Source organism: Glycine soja, chromosome 11, assembly GCF_004193775.1.
Source record: "Glycine soja cultivar W05 chromosome 11, ASM419377v2, whole genome shotgun sequence".
Taxonomy (NCBI): domain Eukaryota; kingdom Viridiplantae; phylum Streptophyta; class Magnoliopsida; order Fabales; family Fabaceae; genus Glycine; species Glycine soja.
Window position 1 is genome coordinate 34,678,613 of NC_041012.1, and position 21,765 is coordinate 34,700,377.

Consider the following 21,765-nt stretch of genomic DNA (forward strand, 5'->3'; position numbering starts at 1 on the left):
CATACAAATAATAATTTATGATTAGTTGAAGATATAAAATTATTTTATATTACTAGGACATCACTATTTAACTAATTGTTTTAGTAAATATGTTTTCTAATAAAAAATCTCAATAATCCATTAATGAACTAACATTCATATGTCCACATTTGCCCTTTTCCAACTTAAAAAATAAAATAAAAAACAAAGCAGTTAAGAAATGAAGTAAAACAAAAATATAAAATAAGACAATATTTAATAATACCAATACGCTTTTATCATGTCTATTTATTAACTATTCAACAATTTTCTTTACTTAAAAAAAAAACCTTGCAAATAAAATTGAAAACCAATATAAATTGGCATGACTTGATGAGTTTCCATCAATTAGGACAAGCATACAAACACAATTTCTTAGGAGACCATTGCAAATCCATGCAATTTTGCTTTGAAGAAAAAATATAATAGATACCTAATCCGATTCCAGAAAATATTAAACCGAATCAAATATTTCAAATGGTCTCTCAAAATTACACTTCAAAGAAAAAATGGAACGGCGTTGTTTTCTGCATAAATGGGCCAAATAAACAAAGCGTGTGTTTCGTTTGCACTAACCTGAATCTTCCCCCTCTGATTCACATTGGCGCATTTCCCTTTGGTTCTCATTGACGCGGAGGTTGGAAGCGACGTTCAGCAAAATCTGGCGAGGAGGCTGTTGTTTCTCAGTGGTTGTCGCAGTATGTAATTTGTTTGAAGGCTATTCTTCGCAGCGTTGACATTGACGTAGGTTCGTCAGCATCGCTAAAGTGTTACTGAACTGAACCTCTCCAATTCACAGCGTCTAGTTTTATTTGGTGATAATAATTTTATTTGCAGCGTCTAGTTATAATAATTAGTTGGCCAAATATTTGGTCCTTATGTTTTTTTTTTCTTTCAATTTGATTATTTATTTTTAAAAAGTTTAATTTATTTTTTTTTAAATTATTTTTTTTCAATTTAATCTTTCGGTCTATTTAAAATTTAGGACGCTAAACATTTAATAATAGACTTTTTTTTTATTAAAAATGAAGTAAAGAAGAAAGATAGAAAACTAAAAAAAATATTTTAAAATGATCAATGATGTCAATTTTAAAAAAATTGAATTATTAAATTTATCAATAAAAACAATAAGATAAATGATCAAATTAAACAGAAAAATAAATGATTAAATATTTTTTAAAAGATAAAGAATTAAATCGAAAAAATTTAAATAAATGGTTAAATTGAAATGTTTAAAATATAGATAGGTGATTTAGCCTAATTAGCTCACGCCATTCGCAAGTAAGGTTTGCTTGATTACACTTTTCAGAAACAGTTTTCAATTTTTGAAAATTTAAAAATTAAAAAACTTGATTGTGGGGTAAATTTTATAAAACTATTCTTTGATTTTGGTTTTTAAAAGTTAAAAACGGAAAAACACATTCCTTTTTTTTAAAAAAGAAGAAGAAGAAGAAAGAAACAGAAACAAATTTAAAAATGAAAACACACGGAAAACTACTATTTTCGTTAATGGCATAAGTGTAATTTACCTAACATTACATGTTCTAATTTTAACTAACCTGGAAAATAGATCAAAGAAAAACTAACGTGGAAAAATCAATGAAAGTTGAAGATTCAAAGGAACACTAAAACGAATTGATACACGACTCAATTAAAAATTCAAAGGAACATTGAGACGATCCTAGCGCAGCTCCGGCCAAAAGATCCGTTGATGTTTGTTCTCAGGTTTTACTCATCTCCCTTCTGTGTTCTTCATTAATGGCATTGTTCTTTGTTCATGAATTCCACTTGAATCTATATATCCAATTGAATCTATTTCGAGAAAGGAATGGGAAATGTGGCATGAATCTGAATCCCACTTTAAGTTTGCTTTTGTAGCATTGTTCTTTGTCTGCTGCCACCATTGCACACAATATGTTCGATGAAAAGCTTGAATGGCTTATTGGACTTGGTTTTGTTTTTGGATTCTGTGAATAGGTTTTAGGAACTATGTATTTCAAACTCTAATATAATTTGTGTATAATTCAAAGTGATACCTAAAATTGGTTCGGCCATTATTCTCCAGACTATATTAATCCTTATACTTTTTATATTATTTAAAAGTATTTGCATTTAGTTCTTATGTATATAAGTTCTTCAATAAGTTAAAAAATTCATAAAAAGAAATTAATAATCAATTTCTTTTTCTTTTTAATTTTAAAAACATGTTTTGAAAATCAATTTAACAAACAAGTTTTTCTATTTTCTCATTTTTAAATCAGTTTTCAAAATAAAATTATGGAACAGCTTTTTTTTTATTCTCTTTTCAAAAACAGATTTCTAGAATTGATTTACAAAATAATTTTTTAAAAACTGAAAACTAAAACTAAGTCAAACAGGCCCTAAAGCTCCATGTGTTTGGTTTCAACTGCTTGAATTCATAGTCATTTTCCCAGCCCAGCAACATGTTGCGTGTGAAGCTAAAGAAGTAATTTAGTTCATGTTGATTTCATCACGATTGCCATTGAATTCGATATTTGCTGATATCTTCACTGGGGATATTTAAAGAATCTTAAAAACACTTAACTTACTGGTTTTTAAATCTGTTTACCTCAACTTAAGTTTGCAACTTTTTTGGGAAGAATGCATACTGGTTATTGGTTAATGTCCATGACGTGTTTAAAATTCCACTTTTTTTGTATATATATGTATATGTAGCTTGTGCCAACTCTCCAATGACGAGCATGTCTGACAATATCCATCATATGCGTAAACTGTTTTGATATTATCATTTATGGATTATAACTTATTGTTCTTTTCATACCTCTTTAAAACAAGGAAAACTTGTTTCCAATCCCAAGGTTATTTTGGAACACACAACACTACAATTCTAGAATTGAAATTATTAATCTGAAATGAAATTAGTTAGACAGCATTTACATACCTATGATTGAACTAAACTCCCTATCCAAATTTGAGGATGTGGTGTAAATTCTCTTAGAATATTTTAATGTAGTTATCAAGAAGAATTGCATAATTGCTGTAATTACTTTTTGGAGCTTGGTTTCTTGTAATTGTTTCTTTGATTGTTAATGTTATTTTAAATTATGGATTGATCAATCAAATTATGTTAGCTATATATATATATATATATACCAGGCTCAAATTAGGTTAATTAGTGACCTACCGGTTCAACTATTGATCTATTGACCTAGTGCTTAGAGTGGGTCAGTTTTCACAGCATATTAATTGAAACAAACAATTACAACATCGATAATAAACAATGAGAAATTATTTTGTGACTCAGTAGGATTCTTCATTAGTTCATTTTTTATTATATTGTTACATATTGATGTTGTAATTGTTTGTTTTATAATTGTGTGTCATGTGCTGTTACACAGCAGCTAGATTTATATATTTTCTCATTGCAGTCACTTATTATTCACTAATTTTCTTCAAGCAGGTTCACATTGCCTTTTTACATTTTCGCTGCACTTGTTGTTCCACCAATTCTCTTCATAGGAAAATCTTTGGTGAGTGTCCTTCTAATTTGCAAACTAATATTTTTCCATAACTACTCTTTTTACTGATTTGATTTCCTGTGCTATGTTTTGTGATTAATCAAAGGAAAATTCCTGTGCTTTGTTTGACCAATAATTTTATATTTGTGACAGGATACATATACTGATATACTCGTGCTGATTTTTACTTTGATTGAATTTGTCCCTATGTTGTTATGTCACAAAAATTTGGCCTGTTATGTTATCGACCTAGTCATACTTTATTTTTTATTTTATTTTCTTGAAAAAGAAAAGACTATCTATTTGGTCATTGAACTTTTGCATTGAGTGATCAAATAAATGAAGATCCAACAGCTAGTACACTGCAGCGTGACCTTTGTGTGGCAATATTAGTTGTGCTAGTTATAACACTCTTTTTCATGTCTCGTTACCTATTGTTTTATCTGGCTTTGAGTGCATGCTAGCTAATCCCATTTCGTGCACTTCCCATTGAAGGCTTGACCCCTTACAGTGTTTAAGAAGGAAGTTAAAAGAAAATTCCTTGTTTTTAAAAATGCCCCTATCTGGCTGGTCCATGGGTGGGCTATGGCCAGCCTACTTGAGAGGTGGGTTAATTTTTTTTTAAAACTTAGTGAGCTGGCTCTAACCTACATTGCCTTATGGACTTTTTAGCTGTATTTATGATAAGAACAGATAAAAATGGAACAGATTTGAAAAGATGAAACAGAAATTTTTATAGATAATTTGAGATATTTTATTACACAGGTTTTCGAGAGCCTGTCTCTCCCCAATTCAGATTCTTCCTAATTCCAGAGTGTCTTTCCCATTCTGGTTTACTTCTATTTATACTACCTCTAATGGACACAATTATTCTGAATGGTTGTGACTGTTCCCAAGGGTCATGCCCCTTGATTCGCATCTCCTGACCTTGCACCCCTTGGGCAGATCATAACGGTTGGTTGTGACTGTTCCCAAGGGTCATGTCCCTCGATTCACATCTCTTGACCTTGCACCCCTTGGGCGGGTCATAATGGTTGGTTGTGATTGTTCCCAAGGGTCATGTCCCCTTGATTCACATCTTCTGACCTTGCACCCTTTGGGTGGTTTGCATCCCTTGGATGTTGTGCGCCCTGCTGCTGGTGGTCCATGGTTATTGCTTCTCTTGCTCGCTGTTTGCGAGTGTATACCTTAGTGATGTGTGGCTTATGCTTATGCTTATCAATTTACTTTTGGCTCTGCACAATTTTGTCAAATAACCATTTACAGCGCCACCATAACACTGGCGCTATAACTTGACGTTTTTAGACCCCTCTACCATATGCAATTTGTGAAGGGAGGGTCACTATGGCGGTGCCACAGGCAGCAATGGCATGTTTATATGGTGGAATTTTGGCCTTCTGCCATATTCTGTTATCTGCCATTTATAACCTTGGCTCTGCAGCCATTTTGCCCTACTCGTTTCTGGCTTTGTGAGCCTTTTACCTCTAGCCCACACGGGGTTGATTGGGATACGCTGACTCATATTAACTGTTGGCAGTTGACACAGTGGAGATGTTTGTTTAGTGGTGAAACAGTTTTATCATCCTACTCAAACCCCCAAGGATCACCTTTATCTGGGACTAATAAAAATGCTTGAACCTCAGAAGTAATTTTGATAGTGTTCTTATGAGGTGTTTTTGCATCATATGATAACATAGGTCTTGTGTAGTTAAGATTGAGTCATATTTCATAAAACCAGAAAAATTGCTCCCTTACTATTTGTCCTTTTTTTTTTCCTATTTTACAGTAGGCTTGTGCTGGAAATGCTCTGTGACTTGTGCTAATAGTATCACCAAAAGAAGTCAAAGAATCAGAAAGCATTAATCTGGATTTGCAGTTTGCACATATTGGCAGTAGTTTTCTTTTTTCATTTTTCAATTGTTAAACTAGATGTCTAGAAGACCCCCACTCCCTCGTCTCCTCCTTAACAATGTCTCTTGCATGAGAAATGCCCAGCAAGTTCTGCGCCATGTGAATGTCTCTCTTCATGATGGAGGGGCACTTGTGCTAACAGGTGCAAATGGCTCGGGAAAGACAACTTTCCTGCGCATGTTAGCTGGGTTTTCCCGCCCTTCTGCTGGTGAAATCCTTTGGAATGGACATGACATTCAACAATCTACAATATTCCATCAGTATAAACTTCAGCTTAACTGGCTCTCTCTCAAGGATGCCATTGATAATAAGATGTCAGTTCTTAACAATGTACAATGGTTTGAACTTCTTGAAAACAAGGAAGGGAAGGCTATGGCTGCACTAGAGTTGATGGGACTAGGAAGATTAGCCAACGAAAAACCAAGGATGCTATCTATGGGCCAGCGGAAAAGACTGCAACTTGCCAGATTGCTGGCACTTGATCGCCCCATATGGTTGCTAGATGAGCCTTCAGTTGCACTAGATGATGACGGTGTGAAGTTACTTGAGTATATTATTGCAGAACACAGGAAATATGGAGGAATTGTGATTGTGGCAACTCATCTACCCATTGAGATAGAAGATTCCTTAGTCTTGAGGCTTCCACCAAGGTTTCCAAGGAGGATGACCCTTGTGGATATGCTTGACCGGGCAGATATCAGTTAATTCCTATTTTCGTTCACATTCTCTTCAAAACAGGATAGGTGTTGTAATCAGCTTTGTGCAAATGTCATTTGTGACAATTCAGTCAGGATTCACAATTGAGTTGTCTTTATATTGCAGTCGTAGTGCTGGTCATGCTTGTATACTTGTCTGATGCCTTTGTTCTTGTATCTTTCATTTCATAAAACATTTTTAAGAGGCCCTGAAAATCATATATTCTGGGGGGACATTCAGGCTTAAGCTAAGAATGAAATAAAATTATTATTCTGCATCTCAACTACGTTTTTTAATGGATCACTCGTTGAGCAATTTTGAGTAAGTGTAATAAAATTGCGCATTGTTTTTTTTTTTTTTTTCTGGACTATTGGTACTGCGAAAACTGTCATTTTAACTTAATGTCAAAGTATTCATATGACTTGGAACATGGTGGAACACGACTGTGATGAATTGATGATACCCATAACCCGTGAGAAAAATGTAATTGTTTTATTAAAAAGGAAAAAGATCAGTAAATACTTCAAGGCTATTTGAGCCCTAAAAAGAAAAAAAGAAAAAATACAATAGGTAAAAGTGAAATAACATAATAAGAGAGGGGGAGAAATAAGTAGTCAAATAAGTGTCTATACTCTATAATAAGGAAGTGTCTATACACTGTTGTTAAAAAGGTATAGAATACGGTGCAGCTAGATTTTAGACCCATGCACAACTAAATTATATTTTTTATTTCTATTTACTGTTATTTGAAAACATATATAAACGTAAATAAATAAAATTATTATTTTTAAATATTTTTAGTAACACATTGAATATAATTACATTTAAATTGAGGAAAAATATTAATTATATTTGTAACTTACAACTATCTTCTTAAAAAATATTAAGTCTGTTAATATTTATTATGATTTTTTTTTCCTTCAAGTAATAATAGTGATGCAATATGTAAAAGATATATAAATTTGAAAAAAAAATATAATAAATATATATTTATAATTATTTAAATTTAAGTATTCATTTTTTGTTGGAGATATGTGTGTATACTCTCTCACACAATTAAATCAGTATAAAACAATGATTTAGTCAAACAGATCATGTCTCATAGAAGCAACATTCCGTCTTTAGTCTTTACGTAATTGACTAGTTTTATATTATGAAATAAACTTTACCAAAAAATTATTAAGGATTAAATAAAAATCGTTTTATTGAATGAACTTTATATTAATTTATCCAATGAAACGTGCATTAAACCATTGCAAAATTAATCGTTCATCTAATATTAAACTAACAACCTTGAAAAATCAATTAACATGAATAGTCTGTATTTTTTTTTCTTGAGATGTGCTTAAACTAGTTTTCTAAGACGTTATGCAATTTAATTTTAATTTCATCTCTAATCATAAAAAATATTTAAAAAATTAATATAAAATAATATAAAAAGAATCTTACATGAGAAGTAGTATACAACAACATACGAGAAATATCTTTTTAATTTCCATATCTTTTCTTTTATCAAACTTAACTTTATTTTTTATAATGTTAAGTCGATGAAATTAATCTTTAACTTTATAAATATGTGAAAATTTTTATTTCTTTATGTGATTTTGTCAGTTGAAAAGGACGGAAATTGGATATTTTTAACAGGTGGAAGACTATTTTTTTTTTATCAATTTGAATATATATATATATATATATATATATATATATATATACTAAAACTAAAATAAGTTTTGAATGAGGGTACATGGACCAAATAAATCTAAAAAAGGATTGCATGGACAAAAATATATTTTTCTAGAGGATATAACATATAAAAGTGTATAAAAACATGTTATTCAATATTTTTTGTTGTTAAATAGCTTTTTTTTTTCCTTTCATTACAAACCATAATGTTTAAGCAACATTTATTCTTCACTCTTTAAATACATAAAAAAAATACTTATAAAAATCTTCGAATCCATATTCCAAAGATTAATTATTGACATTGCAATCAATAAACAATTTATTAGAGGAAGCCATATCTTTGAATTCATCTTTCAAGATTAGTTTCTCTCTATTTATATTTTTATATGTGTTTTGTTTTGTTGTATTACTTATGTAAATATAAAATTCATTTAAATATAACGAGTTTTGAAGAAACTAATACTATACACCATAATTATTCAAAATCATACTAGCCGATCCATTTTACTGATTTTTTTTTTTAAAAAAAACAAATACATCTTGGCAATTACTACAATATTTTTAAGAAAAAATATTAGTAATATATTCATTTAATACATTTTTTATTCATGAAATAAAACTCACGAATAAGTTATTATGATTAAAAACCATTAAATAAAAACCAAGATTAATTCTATCTAATGATAAAAAAAGTATTAAAAATGTATTTATTTTTGTAAATTAAAATCTCGTAATTTTATCGGATGAATGCAGGCAGCCCAGAATTGAAAAGCCCAAAAATCGGCCATTGAGAGCAGGGCAGAATTGGAAAATAGGGAAACACTTCGTTTGAGTTTCCGTTCCCTATATAAGTTTACTCTCCGAACCCTGAAACAGATTAGGGTTTTTGCAGCCGCCACACTCCGTTTCAGAACGAAATCTTTCGTTGATGCTTCGAAAGAACCCTAATCTCATGGCAATTGCTATTCATGCTCCCTTAGTTCACAATAATAATAATATAATAAATATATATATTTCTCACTCTCTCTCTCTCTCAAACTCGCGTTGCCTTGTTGCTTGTTCCTCTGATGAGCTATATCTTTTTTTCTTTTTTTATTTGGTTCCTTCATTCGCTCTCTCGCTCTCTTTCTCAACCCTAAGAGGCTATGAAGATGATTCTGGAGTGTGGGCCCGATGAATCTGCTGCCGTCAAACGTCTTCGCCGGTGGCGCGGCAACTTTATTGGTTTTTTCGATTTTGTTGCAGCCATCCATGGCGGTGTTGTTTTTCGTCGCCGACCCCATCGTTGTGTCAAATCTGAGCCTCACTTATTTAAGTCCAATAGAACAAGTTAAAATGATCATTTGCTCAACATTTCACCTTCTATTTTGTATAGTTCGAATTTTTTGTAATCAATTGATTTTTTTTAAAGGATGAGAAATAAATCTTACGTAAAAGAAAAGAAAAATAACATTTAATGACAAGAAACATTATATGTTAAAAAATATGGAACTAGAGTTCCAACCTTTTCATTTGGGTGCTTAGTCTTGTCCAATAATGTTTATACTTTTTATATTTTATTTTTTTAAAATATTTTATGATAATTAAAGATAAAACTAAAATTGATACCAAGGTAGAAAACTAGTTTAAAGACATTTTAATAGTTGTTCAAATTATTTTTGTTAATTCTTTTAAGATATGAATTAGAAAGTACGAGTTAATAGTAATATTTGATATTTGATAATATATATGGATAGTTTAATTATATTAAAGAAATTGTAAATAATATTAATCATATAAATATTTGAACAAAATATGATATCTCATATACTATATATTGTGATGACGTATTACATATGATTAGCATAAAAATAAATTTGAATTATAAATAATATAGGCAATAATCATGAAAATTAATATGCTGGAAAAAAAAAGTCAATGAAAAATTAGACGGTTACCGAACCTAGCCATAAGAATTTGGGAAGCATACCTATTTTTATAAGTTTACATATAGCTGGTCTCGCAAAAGTGTGATGACATATTATATATGATTAGCATAAAAATAAATTTGAATTATAAATAATATAGGCAATAATCATGAAAATTAATATGCTGGAAAAAAAAAAGTCAATGATAAATTAGACGGTTACCGAACCTAGCCATAAGAATTTGGGAAGCATACATTTTTTTATAAGTTTACATATAGTTGATCTCGTAAAAGTACTACATACAGTGGCCATGAGAAAATAGTGGATTTGATAAATACAATTCAATATGACAAAAATTGTCCTTCAAACTTGTTAATAATAATTGCAAATGAAAACATAAATGAAAACTACCTTCTAATTAATTTGAATGGTCATAAAGAATCAAAAGAAGACATATTTATTATTGATATGTATATCCTATGTCCTATATTAGATTCAGAAATAATCTTTGCTACAATTGGATCACAGTCTAGTTCCATTGCATAACCCATTTGCATGGTCTAAATTTTGTAATAGTATTATGGGAGTACCAACCTTAATTTTTAACTTGTGAGTAGGTGTTCCTAACATTTTCAATGAGTTCAACAATTCAGGTGTTAGAACTCCAAATACAGATTGAGTTGTTCATCAAATATATTAACACTATATGTGCTACAATACTCTTTCTCCTCACTAGGTATCAAAGACATGACATAATTATTTATACTATCAACAACATATTTTGTAGAGGTTAGAACAACTCTTTTCTGCAAGAAATCTCCGTTGTTATAGTCTTGTAATAAGTTAGGATATGTTGTCTCAACAATTGACTGGATAAGAAACTCACTAGGAATGCTGATTTCACCATAACCATCATTAGGTTCTCCAAGTTTGTCATTGCCTATGTCTAGTAGTCAATCAGAAAATTGTTTGAGGTCATCACTATTGGTACAACACTATTGGTTTGCAAACGCATGTTCTTTGTCAATTTAAGAATTTGACAATGATCTCATATGTGTTCTTTGTCAATTTAAGAATTTGACAATGATCTCATATGTATGATGTATTTATACTTTCATGCACAAATGGAGTGATATATCATCACCATGTCCCATCAGTTATACATCATTGAAGATGGTGATGTGACAATAAAGTGTCTGTGACCTGGCTTGATGACATGACACTTCATTTGTCACGTGGAAGACGACTAATAACAACTAGTAAAATAACATTAATTTTTTTTTCAAGTACTTGATTGAAAGTTGAATGTTAGATAATAATATGAAAATGACCTATATTCTAGATATGAAAATTTTAATTAAGCCAAAAATATTTAATAATCAAATTAAAATTATCAAATAATTTATGGACCTACAAAATAATTTAACCATAAATAATAAAGTTGCACCTTTCATCGGCATGAGCATGTGACTTTTACTATGGTAGGGCTTGTTCTTCCTGCAGCTTTCATTGGATTCCTGCAGTTATTCTAGAATGTAAATATTTTACATTTTAAAGAGATATTTTCCGAATGTAATTTTACATTCTAAATGAGGTTATTTTGAAAGCTTAAAAGAGATAAAAGAAGCAACATTGAAGGTGCACGAAACAAATATCCTCTATTAATAAGAGCTTTTACTAACCCAAAATGAAAAAAACCCAAATCCAGATTGTTGAATGAATAAAATACTTGAATTTATCCTGAGCCCCGAAATTGAGAGGGGATAGAATTGGAAAAGAGGGAAAACACTCTATTGAGTTTTTCACTATATAAGTTTTAGCCACTCTCGAAGCTGAAGCAGATTAGGGTTTCTGCAGCCGCCACACTCCCTTTCTGAACGAGATCTTAGATCTCTCGTTGATGCTTTAAAAGAACCCTAATCTCATCTCATGGCTATTGCTTGGTGCACCAGCATTATTGCTTCCAAAATAAATAAATGAATGAATGAATGAGCATACCACTCCCTCTCTCTCTCTCTTTCTCACCACTCACTCGCTTTGCCTGGCTGCTTGTTTTGATCTGTTTCATTCTTTCTTTTCTTTTTATGTGACCTTTGGAACTTCACTCTCTCTCTCTCTCTCTCTCTCTCTCAACCCTAAGAGGCTGTGAAGATGGTTTCGGAGTGTGGACCCGATGGATCTGCCGCCGTCAAACCTCCTCGCCGGTGGCGCGGCAACTTTATCGCTTTTGATTTTGTTGCAGCCATCCCTGGCGGTGTTGTTTTTCGATGACCGATACCATCGCTGTGCCAGATCTGAGCCTCACCAATTCCCTAATCTAAGAACTCTCCCTCATTGGCGTTGTCTTAACGCAGTGTTTGGCAGAGGTGTATGGAGTGAGAGAAGGGAAAGGGTATTTTCCGATTCTGTCGTTACTCTCTTCCCTCTCTCATTCCATACATCGTCTGACGAACGTATCGTTGATTGGTTCTGCATGGTTGCATTTTCTGTTTGTTTTTAGCCTTACTTTTTTTCCCGTTAAAGTAACTTATGAGTATCTGTGGTTACTTCATTTCTAATTTCTTATGTTTATGAGTATCTGTGGTTTCTTCATTTCTAATTTCCCCAGGTTAGACGAGGGAGGGAAGACTATCATGTGAGAGAGACTCACACTGGATTATAAGGGTGAGTTGAAGTCGCAATTCCGACAAAAGTGGACTAGAGTAATGATCTGCTTTTGGGTGATGAACTGGAGTCATGTGTTAACACTAGTATTTTGTGTTTGAGCGATCTATAGAACTAGGAGAATGATTTTTGTACTAGCACTTTAATTATTTTGTCAAACAATAATCTTACCAGAGTTTACATTTTTTATTTTCTGTATGATGTTCAACGGTTTGAGGCAAGCAACGAAGACTGGTTGCACTTCGTTTTATTTTTGTTTTTCCAGTTGTCAGACACTTGTGAGAGTACTTATTTAATTATGTTTGGATTAGTTTCACTCCGCAAACTGAATCTCTAATAGTAAATCTCCATTGAGCTTCCATTTGAAACTCAGTTTTAATCCGAATAACAAAACATAATTTTAAATTGGGATTAGTTGAAAATCAATGTTTTTCTTTCGACTTTATTTTTAAACATATTTTTGGGCGTTCTGATTTGAAAGCCTAAATCGCACTTAATTAGCGTGGTCTTTTTAGATAGAATGAAAGATTAAATAATGTTCATCCCAATATATATTGACCGGACTTGTTTGATGGTGGAAGCTTATACAATTTTTGGAATTAGGCATTGATTGTGCTTTGAAAGCACAAATGACAAATAATCCAAACGCAAGCAGAGGCAAAGAAGAAACTTTGCCTAATGAATAATCCCAATATTATGATGAGAACCAATGTGTGCATTCTATAATACAAATTGAAATACAATCTAGATTATGCTAGGGGTTAATCACATTAATCATTAATGAGCAGCGAAGAGCATAGCAAACACCAAAATAGCTACTATTGAAAGGCCACTGTTGGCAACATTTACCCTGGCACCTGAAGGGGAAGCAGGGGGGGAGGCAGGTTTAGCCCCAGGACCAGCAGCAGGCTCAGCTTTAGTTGAATTAGAATTTTTAGTCACGGCGGGAAGAGGTGGGTCAACAACGTCTGCAACCTCAAGAGGAGGAAGTGGAGCCTGTGCTGGTGGCAGAAGTTCAGTTGGAATAGTGTTCAATAGATCACCAGGCTTAGCAGGTAAGATAGTAGGATCATGGGTCGGATCGCTACATGGACTCCCTGCAAATTGTTAAAAGGTAGATTAAGTTTCAACTTTTGCTTATGAAAAATAACGTTTTACTCATACAGCAACTAAAATAATAGTTTGCTAAGATCAAGAAAAGACATTGAGATTGGAATAACTCACTCATGAATCTACTTGCAGTGGCTGGAAAATCGGTCACGATTCCATCAACCTTGGCAGTTTGGACGTAAGTTGCAATCTCGACATTAGGATCAGACCAATAGTCGAATGCCAGGGTTGTGTATTCGTTTTTGAGATTATGGACGAATACTGTGAGGTTTGCATCTTTCAACTCTTTGACAACATTTGTCATTCCTACTAAGATGGAATTAGATACTTTGATAATTGAGGTTTTTGGAAGATTCACTGCATCCGCATGCTTCTTTATTTCTTCCACTGTTTGTCTTGGTACGTCGCCCATTTTATCCTTCAATAACATAACCCTTTTATAAGATGGGATGTCTTTAAACCTGGATAGGACCGAGCTGTCATCTGATTGAATCAGAACTTGTTGTTTGGCTTGCTTGTCAAAGGTGGCATTGCTCAAAGCAGTGCTGACAGCATCTACAATGTCAAGACCCTTTTGGGATGCAAGGTAGGGGGCATTCTGTGTGGATAATAGAGTTAGCAATAATAGCAACTTTTTCAAATAAAAGCTTGAGGAGCACTACTAATACTCTAACACACTCCTTCAAACATACTTTACTATTAGTTGAAATTTATTAAAAACTAAAAAATTAGGAAAAAAAGTGATTTTTAATAAAGTGTAACCGATAGTAAAGATTGTGTGTTGCTAACAGCATAAGCATTATAGGGAAGTTAGGAATGTTGCTCACTTGTATGTTGACCAAAATGCCAGGAACTGCCTTAGCCTTGGCTAACTCCAAAAATGCTGAGAGGGTGACAAATTTACCACTGGTCTTGTTTGCGGGGTTTCTTAGGAAATCACTGCCTTTACTAACCATTTGAGCTGAAACAAGAAATTTATACTTAAGTTCATTGTTGAAATCTTAAAGGCTGAATCTGAACTTGAACTCTTCAACTTCTATAGATAGAAGTATTTACGTTTTAATGTCTGAATCTCACTCCATGTAAGGTCAAAGGAGAAAATTCCACTTTTTGGTTGAAGTTCTGGGACATTGGAAGATCGAGACATGAATTTAGGCATTGCGGTGGTATCTGATGTTAGGTCTGTGGAGTTTGAGCAGAAGGCAATTCCATCTTTTGTCATTTGAACTGAGCAATCTATAATGTCAGCGCCATCATCTATTGCTTGCTGATATGCAAGGTCAGTGCTGCCTGGATAAACTCCACTTGCTCCATTGTTGCTTATGATCAAAGTTGGTCCTACATAAACAAATGTATGAGGTTATAGATTTGTCATAGATCTGTTTTCCACGTCTGATCTATGGTTATGATTGAGAACATCTTAAGATTTGTAATATACCTTTTTTGGGCAAGGTATTGTTGTGTGCAAAGCAAGCTGTAAAACAAAATTAACTGTGAGAAAAGTTGAAGAGGGGATTTGCTAGTTAACAAAAAGATTGTGAATTTAGGTTAAAGATTTGTCATCTAACCGATGGCATTTGATGCTGTTGCTGGGAAATCAGTGACAACACCATCAACAGAATCACCTCTGTCTAAAAATTGAAGGTACTCGGCAATAGGGTCGTAGTTATAACTATAACTAGAAAAGAAGTCATTAGCAAAACCAGAAGCATAAACTTCTAGTCCTGATTTATGGGCATCAGCCACAAGTGTTGTGGGAGGTCCTAGATATTTGTCTGGTTTAACTGGCCATATGTATTCTTTTGGGACCATTATTCCTGATGCAAATGACTTGATTGTGGCAAGATCCTTCACAATACTTCCATATGGCTTCTTGGTTGAAGGTTCAACCTTATTATTATTAAGAAGTTTAAAGACAACCTTAGTTGCCTTGTTTGATTTCCCACTGATACTCTTCAAGAAACCAATACTTGTTGATGAAACAAACTCTATTTGATAAAAACTCAATAATTCTAAAACAATATCTACCACCTGTACTCCGTTTTCGGTGTAGAGTGCTGCATTCTGTAAAAAAAAAACACACACACAATTAGTATATAACAAATCAGTAAAAAGAAATAAATTAAGGAATGCCCCATGGTGCTTATGGATTTTCAATTTTCACAGGAGGTCCTGCATTCAGAGAGAGAACCTGAACATTCAACCAAAGCCTCGGGGGAGATTTTCCGCTTAGTAGAGCATCAAGATTAAGAACTGGGGAAGTACCATCGTAAAAATTGGGTCGAGAAAATATGGCCTGAGTCACTGCAGAATACATAGCAAAGAGTAAACCTTCCATTTCAAAACTCAAACTGGGTCATGCTTGTGTATATGTATGGCGCTTGTGACCCTAACTAGTTCTGAGTGTTGTAGTTCATCTCCTATAATCTGTTACCTGCTAAGTATTATGAAGTCTATTCATACGCATTAACAATCCTAAGTCCTAGCAATATTTTTCTATTATTTTGTCACACAGAATGACTCGTATTGCAATCTATATAATCTATATTCATTCAATTATTCTGGGTTATTCACAACAAAGTGGCACGACTCATGTTTAAGCTGATAATGCTCTTATGAAAGGGTTTCCTAAGCACAAAATTAAGCATTGAAGAAAAATGTAGATTGATACTCACTTGATACATTCTGGTCAATCAGAAGACCAGGGTAATCCAAAGAAAAGTGTCCTCGCACGTCCTTCCCATCGACATTGTAGGTTTTTTCCTTAGGATCCACCAATGATATAGTTGTTGTATTGTCAAGCGTAGTCCCCGTGACACAAAAGGCACCGCCATCTTTTGCCACCTGAAGATTGCACAAGAAAACGCTTATGCCTTGTGATAGCCCAATTGCGTCAGGAGAGCCTTCTGGGAAGAGTCCCGAAAAACCACCACGGGCTATTACAAGAGGCTCATTGCCTGCAAGATTAAGAATCACAACATTGAAACATTAACACAAGAACGAGGAAACTTCTCCATATGGAAGCAAAAAGCCCTATGGATACCAACCACTTAATGTTGACCATTTCTGGGGAGGGACTTGAGGTGTAGGAAGATTTGGAAGTGCAGGTTTTTGGGCCACTATTGTATGAAGCAACAAGGAAATCAGAAACAAGCTTCTGAACATTTTCTTCTTTTCCTGTCACATTTCAAACTCAACGAGTCAATGTCAATCAAAATAGTTAGGAATTGAAATGCAACTTCTTGTAGGTATCAGGCCAAGCCTTTTAACGTTCATTTTGCATTAAAATTCATACGTGCCGTTTTCCTGAGATGATATACAATGGTTTTCAAAAACTTATTTAATCTCGATCTTTTTCTTAATATTTTCCGTTAGGATGGTGCATAGCTGCTACTGGAATAATTTGACTTTATTCTCATTATTCAATCTCATCTACAAAATTTCCTTACGTCAATCAGAAGAATGTATAGGGTCCAGAGACAAAGAGGTTGATGATAATTTAGTTTAAACTTGATTGATGCCAAAACCACAAACTTCGCAAAGGAAACTGGAAACAAAAAAATAAGTTATTGAACATCACATGCATACCCAAAAACTGATGTTCATATCTTGACCTATTGGATGGACGAAAGAGGCATTCCCTGAGTTTTTCTGAGGAAAACCCTCAAGGGAATGTAATGGAAAAGAAGGAAACAAATTGGTGAGTGAGATTGACTCACAAATAATAATAATAATAATAAAATCTATCTATTTCCACACATTTTTCACGCATAAATAATTGGCCAGGACTTCCTTTCAAAGGACAACCAATAACATAGTCATTTTCGGAATCTAACCATTATTTGCTGTTTTTGGTTACTCTTTGTTTTGTTTGTTAGGTAAAACAAACTTTCTATAGTTGATTCATGATTGTGTGTTTTTAGTCATTGGATACAGCTCAAATTTGTGGCATGAGTTTAACTCTAGGTCACGCCATTTATTCGTTTATTACACTTAATTGATATAATTTATGGCACTCTTAAAATTATGAAATTATGAAAAATTTCTTAAATCAACTCTTCTTTTAATATTTTTATTTATATTTTTAAGAGAACATCAGACTGGTCCTACGGGAACAGGATGCTGCTGCTTATAATTTTTAGATTAAATTTTCAATTTGATCTTTTAAAAATTAAGGTATTACTGTATTAAATTAGTTCTCTAAATAATTTTCATAAAATTAAAGTGTCACATACTACTCATTTATTTTATTATTTTCATTGAGTCAGTTTCAGCTTGGTGTTACCAAAAACGCATGCACCCCTCAGAGCCAATGCCAAGAAAAGTGATAAAGAAATTATAAAAAATAAGTTAGAAAAAAGATGGAGAGACTTCTGTACAAGAGGATCCAACTCAATTTCAGCGAGATGGTAATATCCTACGTTTTAAAAGGACATATACCTTTTGGTGTGTGTGGTGCTTCCTTTAGTGAGTCATTCGTCAATTAATTGCTATAATTTCAAAATTTACCCAAACTTATGTTTGACTGTTTGTTGCTTATTCAATCTAATTTTGTGGTGCCGATTTAGCCATGCTATATGTGAGTTGGTGGACTTTTTTCATTGCTTTGTATAACTTTCAGAGTTCTACGAACCATGGGCACACATATGATGGAGTTGTTCTCCTGAATTACTTTTATTCTTTTCTTATTGATTAGGAGGGAGGGAAGAGTTTATTCTCTCTACATCACTGGAAATAGTTTATTGTGTTTACGTCACTCCATTGTTTGCTTCAGTAATTATTAAATTTCCACTGTAACTCATTCCATCTCCGATTCTCCATTATAGAATTGCATTATCCGTTACTTATTTAGATAATTAAAATAAATATTCTATCTTCATTTTTTTTTTTATATTTCTCATTCTTGATTACATCTCTTATCGCATTTATCACATTCTCTTTTATCATTTTTTCCCTATCTTTCAAGGTGGAGCTTTACAATTTTCCTTATTTGTTCAATTTTTCGTTACTAGGAATTTTACAGGCCTCTTGCATTCATACCTACAGAAAGTTTTATCATTTTTACTGCAATAATGCTACCCCAATTATTTCTTTAATTCAGTAACTTCTATCCTGTATTTTCTACACATCCTAAATTCTCATGTTTTACATTGTTTTTCTTTTTAACTTTTTACTGTAAAAGATATATAACATCACAAGTCTTATATTATATTTAGGCGATAAAGCTTCCTCTTAAACTTATATTTTATAGTTACAGATAAGATTCAAGACATACCCATGTATATTCACTAGCTCTACTGTTAAGTTCTGTTTATCAACTATTGATCACTAACAATTTCCTCTTTTTTCTTTGCTAGAAAATTTTAAAAAATTGAAATTCAGCACAAACACTTATACTTTTTCTTTCGAGTTACTCTCATAAAAACCATCTGGCTTAGACACTTCAGAATAATATGAATGAATACCCATACCTTTATCTTTGCCACACCAAAATGTGTGTCAGAGAGAGGCAAAATGAAGAAAGCCCATATACCTTGGCAGAGAATTCAACCAAAAAAAAAAGTAAAAGCAAAATGGAAATCGCTGCAAAGTATTCAAACATTGGATTCTCACCAAAACAACTAATAAAGAACAAACACAATCAGAGCATCAAACATCAACTTTACAAAGGTTCATATCGCACCAGCTTAGTCTATCTACACAACAACCCAACATGTGTAAAAATACAGAGATCCAATCTAAATTGCTCCGATTCATCACTTTTATTAACGATATGAAACACTCCTTCACCTTCAGCCACACCTATTTCCCCAGAAGGGACTTGATCCACCAAACGCCTTTGGTGTCCTGAGGACCTTCTTCCTCCGGTGGAGAATCACTGTGTGGAGTCTTGTGGAGTTTGCTCACATCATACCCCTCATCCTTAGCTCTCTCAACAAGCTGGTTGTAGGTTTCCTCATCCATATGGTTCTTCCTGGACAATATCTAGTGACCAAAATGACCCCAAATTATAAGATAGGAAATGAACAAATCATAAAGAAGACATTCACAAACCAAACACATGCAACAATTTCTAGCTAACCAACAAAACAACATCATCATCAATTTTCATCTTCAGACTTCACCATCAATCTATATATTTTTTTTCTTTTGTGAACCTAAGGTATTTCCATCCAAGAGTCAGGAACTAATTCTTCCAAATACTGATATCCATTTAAGGTGTTACATCTCCAAACATATGCTATGTCTCTAGAGACAAAACTCCTCGGTACATGTTTTAGGGACATGGTTATATCAAGCATTCCACACACCATATATGTTTCATCTATATATCTATATCTATAGACAATGTTATAAAAATTGGTTTTTGATCGCAATTTTGGCGGCAACATCAAAGTCTTTTTTTGGGGTGTGTGCAACCGAAATTGTGAGGGCATCGGTCACATTTATCGACAACTTCTCATAGTATCAACGAACACAACAACAAAACTATGACCACAATCACAATTTAAAACCTTGTTTATACATTTTGGAAGGAAGGAAAAATGATCATGTTTAAGTAAAACGAAGATATAAGGTTGGATTGATGTTTGGGTGGGTTCAAATCCTCCCTCTAACAAACAAAAAATAATATAAAAAAAGAAGTAAAATGGAGATATATATAGGCTGGCATACCCAAAGATAATTCCTGGAAGGTTGGCCAATGACAGCATAGTGATAATCCTGGTCAATGTACAAAAGCCAGTAATCCCCAGTAACGGGAATGATGGGTAAAAAGGGAGGCACCCAGAACTTGACCTTCAACTTGGCCTCGTCGCTGTTGGGATCAGCCTTATAAGCAGTGCCCTCAATGAAACCTCTTTTGCCGCCACTCCAAGTCTCGTTAAGAACGTTGATGGTGCCGTCATCTCGGAGAGTGTAGGTGGCTCTGGTGTTGGTGCCGTCACTGGGTTGAAACCTCGACGGGAAGCACGCAATCTCGTACCACCGACCCATGTACCGCTTCACGTCCAGATCCTTCACCACCTCCATCGCTTTGGTCACCATCGTGGTGAATGCGTTACGCTTCTTAATAACAACGTAAGGACAAAACGCCGAAGGGGTTTGCAGTGTTTTGCTCTCTACAACGACAACGAGGGTTCAAGTTGAGTTTAACACTGGACTCGGAGATGGGGTCCTTGGCGTGGACAAGGTTCCGCCTTACACCTGGACAATTATTCTGTTTCATTGATGCTATTGCTACCCACATTATCTTGTTTCTACTTTCTAGTGTAGTTTCTAGTACATCATCTACATTTTATAAAAATTTATTATTATTATTATTATTTTTTATTTAATAAATACTATCACTATCAAATACTTACATTTATTTATTTTAAAAAATACATGTTCGTCAACTGCTGCAATGCTTTTCTTTTTAGAGAAACTGTTGCAATGCTAAAAAATTAGTTTTGATAAAATAGTTAGATTTTATTTATATCATAACCCACATTTAGCAGAGGACGAGCCCTGGTGCAGCGGTAAAATTGTGCCTTGGTGACTTGTTGGTCATGGGTTCGAATCCAGAAACAGCCTCTTTACCCTGACAAGGGTCAGCAATAAAAAGATATAAAAAAAAGCATGTATGAAAACTAAATATGTATTGTAAGATAAAGATATAAAATTTTAAAAATTGAAAATGAGTCATATATATATATAATTTATAAAAACATTTATTAATAACTTATTTAAAAGTTCAGTCCACTTCCAAGTCGATTCAAAATTCAAAATTTGAAAACTAATGTAAATTATTCTAGAAGCAAAGCAAAAGCTCGTCGTTAATATTACAGTGGTAATTATAAATAATTAAATGCTCATTAACATTCCATTCGTTAATATTACAGTGGTAATATTGCATTTACTCTTTTTAATGTATAGAGCTGGACATAAAAGAGTAAGTCTGGTTTGCATAGGCCCACAAGTAAGTAGGCCAGACCTGACTGGTCCAAAATTAAATGGGCTAAGGGAATTGTCGGTTTGCATTGTGCGGGTTAGAAAAGAAAATAAAAATACTAAAAAAAATGTTAGGTACTTACTATTTTAATGTTTGAAACCTTTTATTAATTATTAACTACTAGTAAAATTTTATTTACATTAACAGGATAGTTTGAATTCTAAATATGAAGAATACAAAAAATTTCATGTTAAAAAGTTTGACACGTTAATATTATGAATAATATACGGTCGCATTTCACCTCTAACAATGATATTAGATAGAAAACTCATAATCATCATTT

General features: G+C 33.1%; 3 protein-coding genes and 1 long non-coding RNA gene across 5 annotated transcripts; 2 read left to right on the forward strand and 2 right to left on the reverse strand.

The window, feature by feature from the left end:
- The first annotated feature begins 1,583 nt into the window (after positions 1–1,583).
- LOC114374611 (ABC transporter I family member 1) lies at positions 1,584–6,408 on the forward strand. 2 transcript variants are annotated; one of them, XM_028332276.1, is made up of 3 exons: positions 1,584–1,743; positions 3,461–3,530; positions 5,305–6,408. In XM_028332276.1, exon 3 carries the CDS (start codon positions 5,448–5,450, stop codon positions 6,132–6,134), a length of 687 nt encoding a protein of 228 aa, XP_028188077.1. In that variant the 5' UTR covers positions 1,584–1,743; positions 3,461–3,530; positions 5,305–5,447; the 3' UTR covers positions 6,135–6,408. The 2 variants fall into 2 exon arrangements, with proteins under 2 accessions (XP_028188077.1, XP_028188078.1); XM_028332277.1 differs by having other exon boundaries at positions 5,308–6,408.
- A 6,613-nt stretch (positions 6,409–13,021) lies between these two features.
- Positions 13,022–17,194, reverse strand: LOC114377396 (glycerophosphodiester phosphodiesterase GDPDL6-like). Its single transcript, XM_028335880.1, has 10 exons — positions 17,078–17,194; positions 16,537–16,666; positions 16,165–16,446; positions 15,681–15,793; positions 15,058–15,553; positions 14,928–14,963; positions 14,546–14,827; positions 14,317–14,450; positions 13,604–14,087; positions 13,022–13,476 (listed from the first exon to the last, which is right to left on the reverse strand). Exons 1-10 carry the CDS (start codon positions 17,093–17,095, stop codon positions 13,157–13,159), a joined length of 2,295 nt encoding a protein of 764 aa, XP_028191681.1. The 5' UTR covers positions 17,096–17,194; the 3' UTR covers positions 13,022–13,156.
- Positions 13,397–16,045, forward strand: LOC114377398. The gene is made up of 3 exons (XR_003659071.1): positions 13,397–13,493; positions 13,622–14,768; positions 15,656–16,045. It is a non-coding gene; the product is annotated as an uncharacterized LOC114377398 (long non-coding RNA).
- A 1,853-nt stretch (positions 17,195–19,047) lies between the features above and the next one.
- On the reverse strand, positions 19,048–20,706 carry LOC114373697 (temperature-induced lipocalin-1-like). The gene is made up of 2 exons (XM_028331215.1): positions 20,165–20,706; positions 19,048–19,474 (listed from the first exon to the last, which is right to left on the reverse strand). The coding sequence occupies exons 1-2, from the start codon at positions 20,534–20,536 to the stop codon at positions 19,292–19,294; spliced, it is 555 nt and encodes a 184-aa protein (XP_028187016.1). The 5' UTR covers positions 20,537–20,706; the 3' UTR covers positions 19,048–19,291.
- Between the last annotated feature and the right edge of the window lie 1,059 nt (positions 20,707–21,765).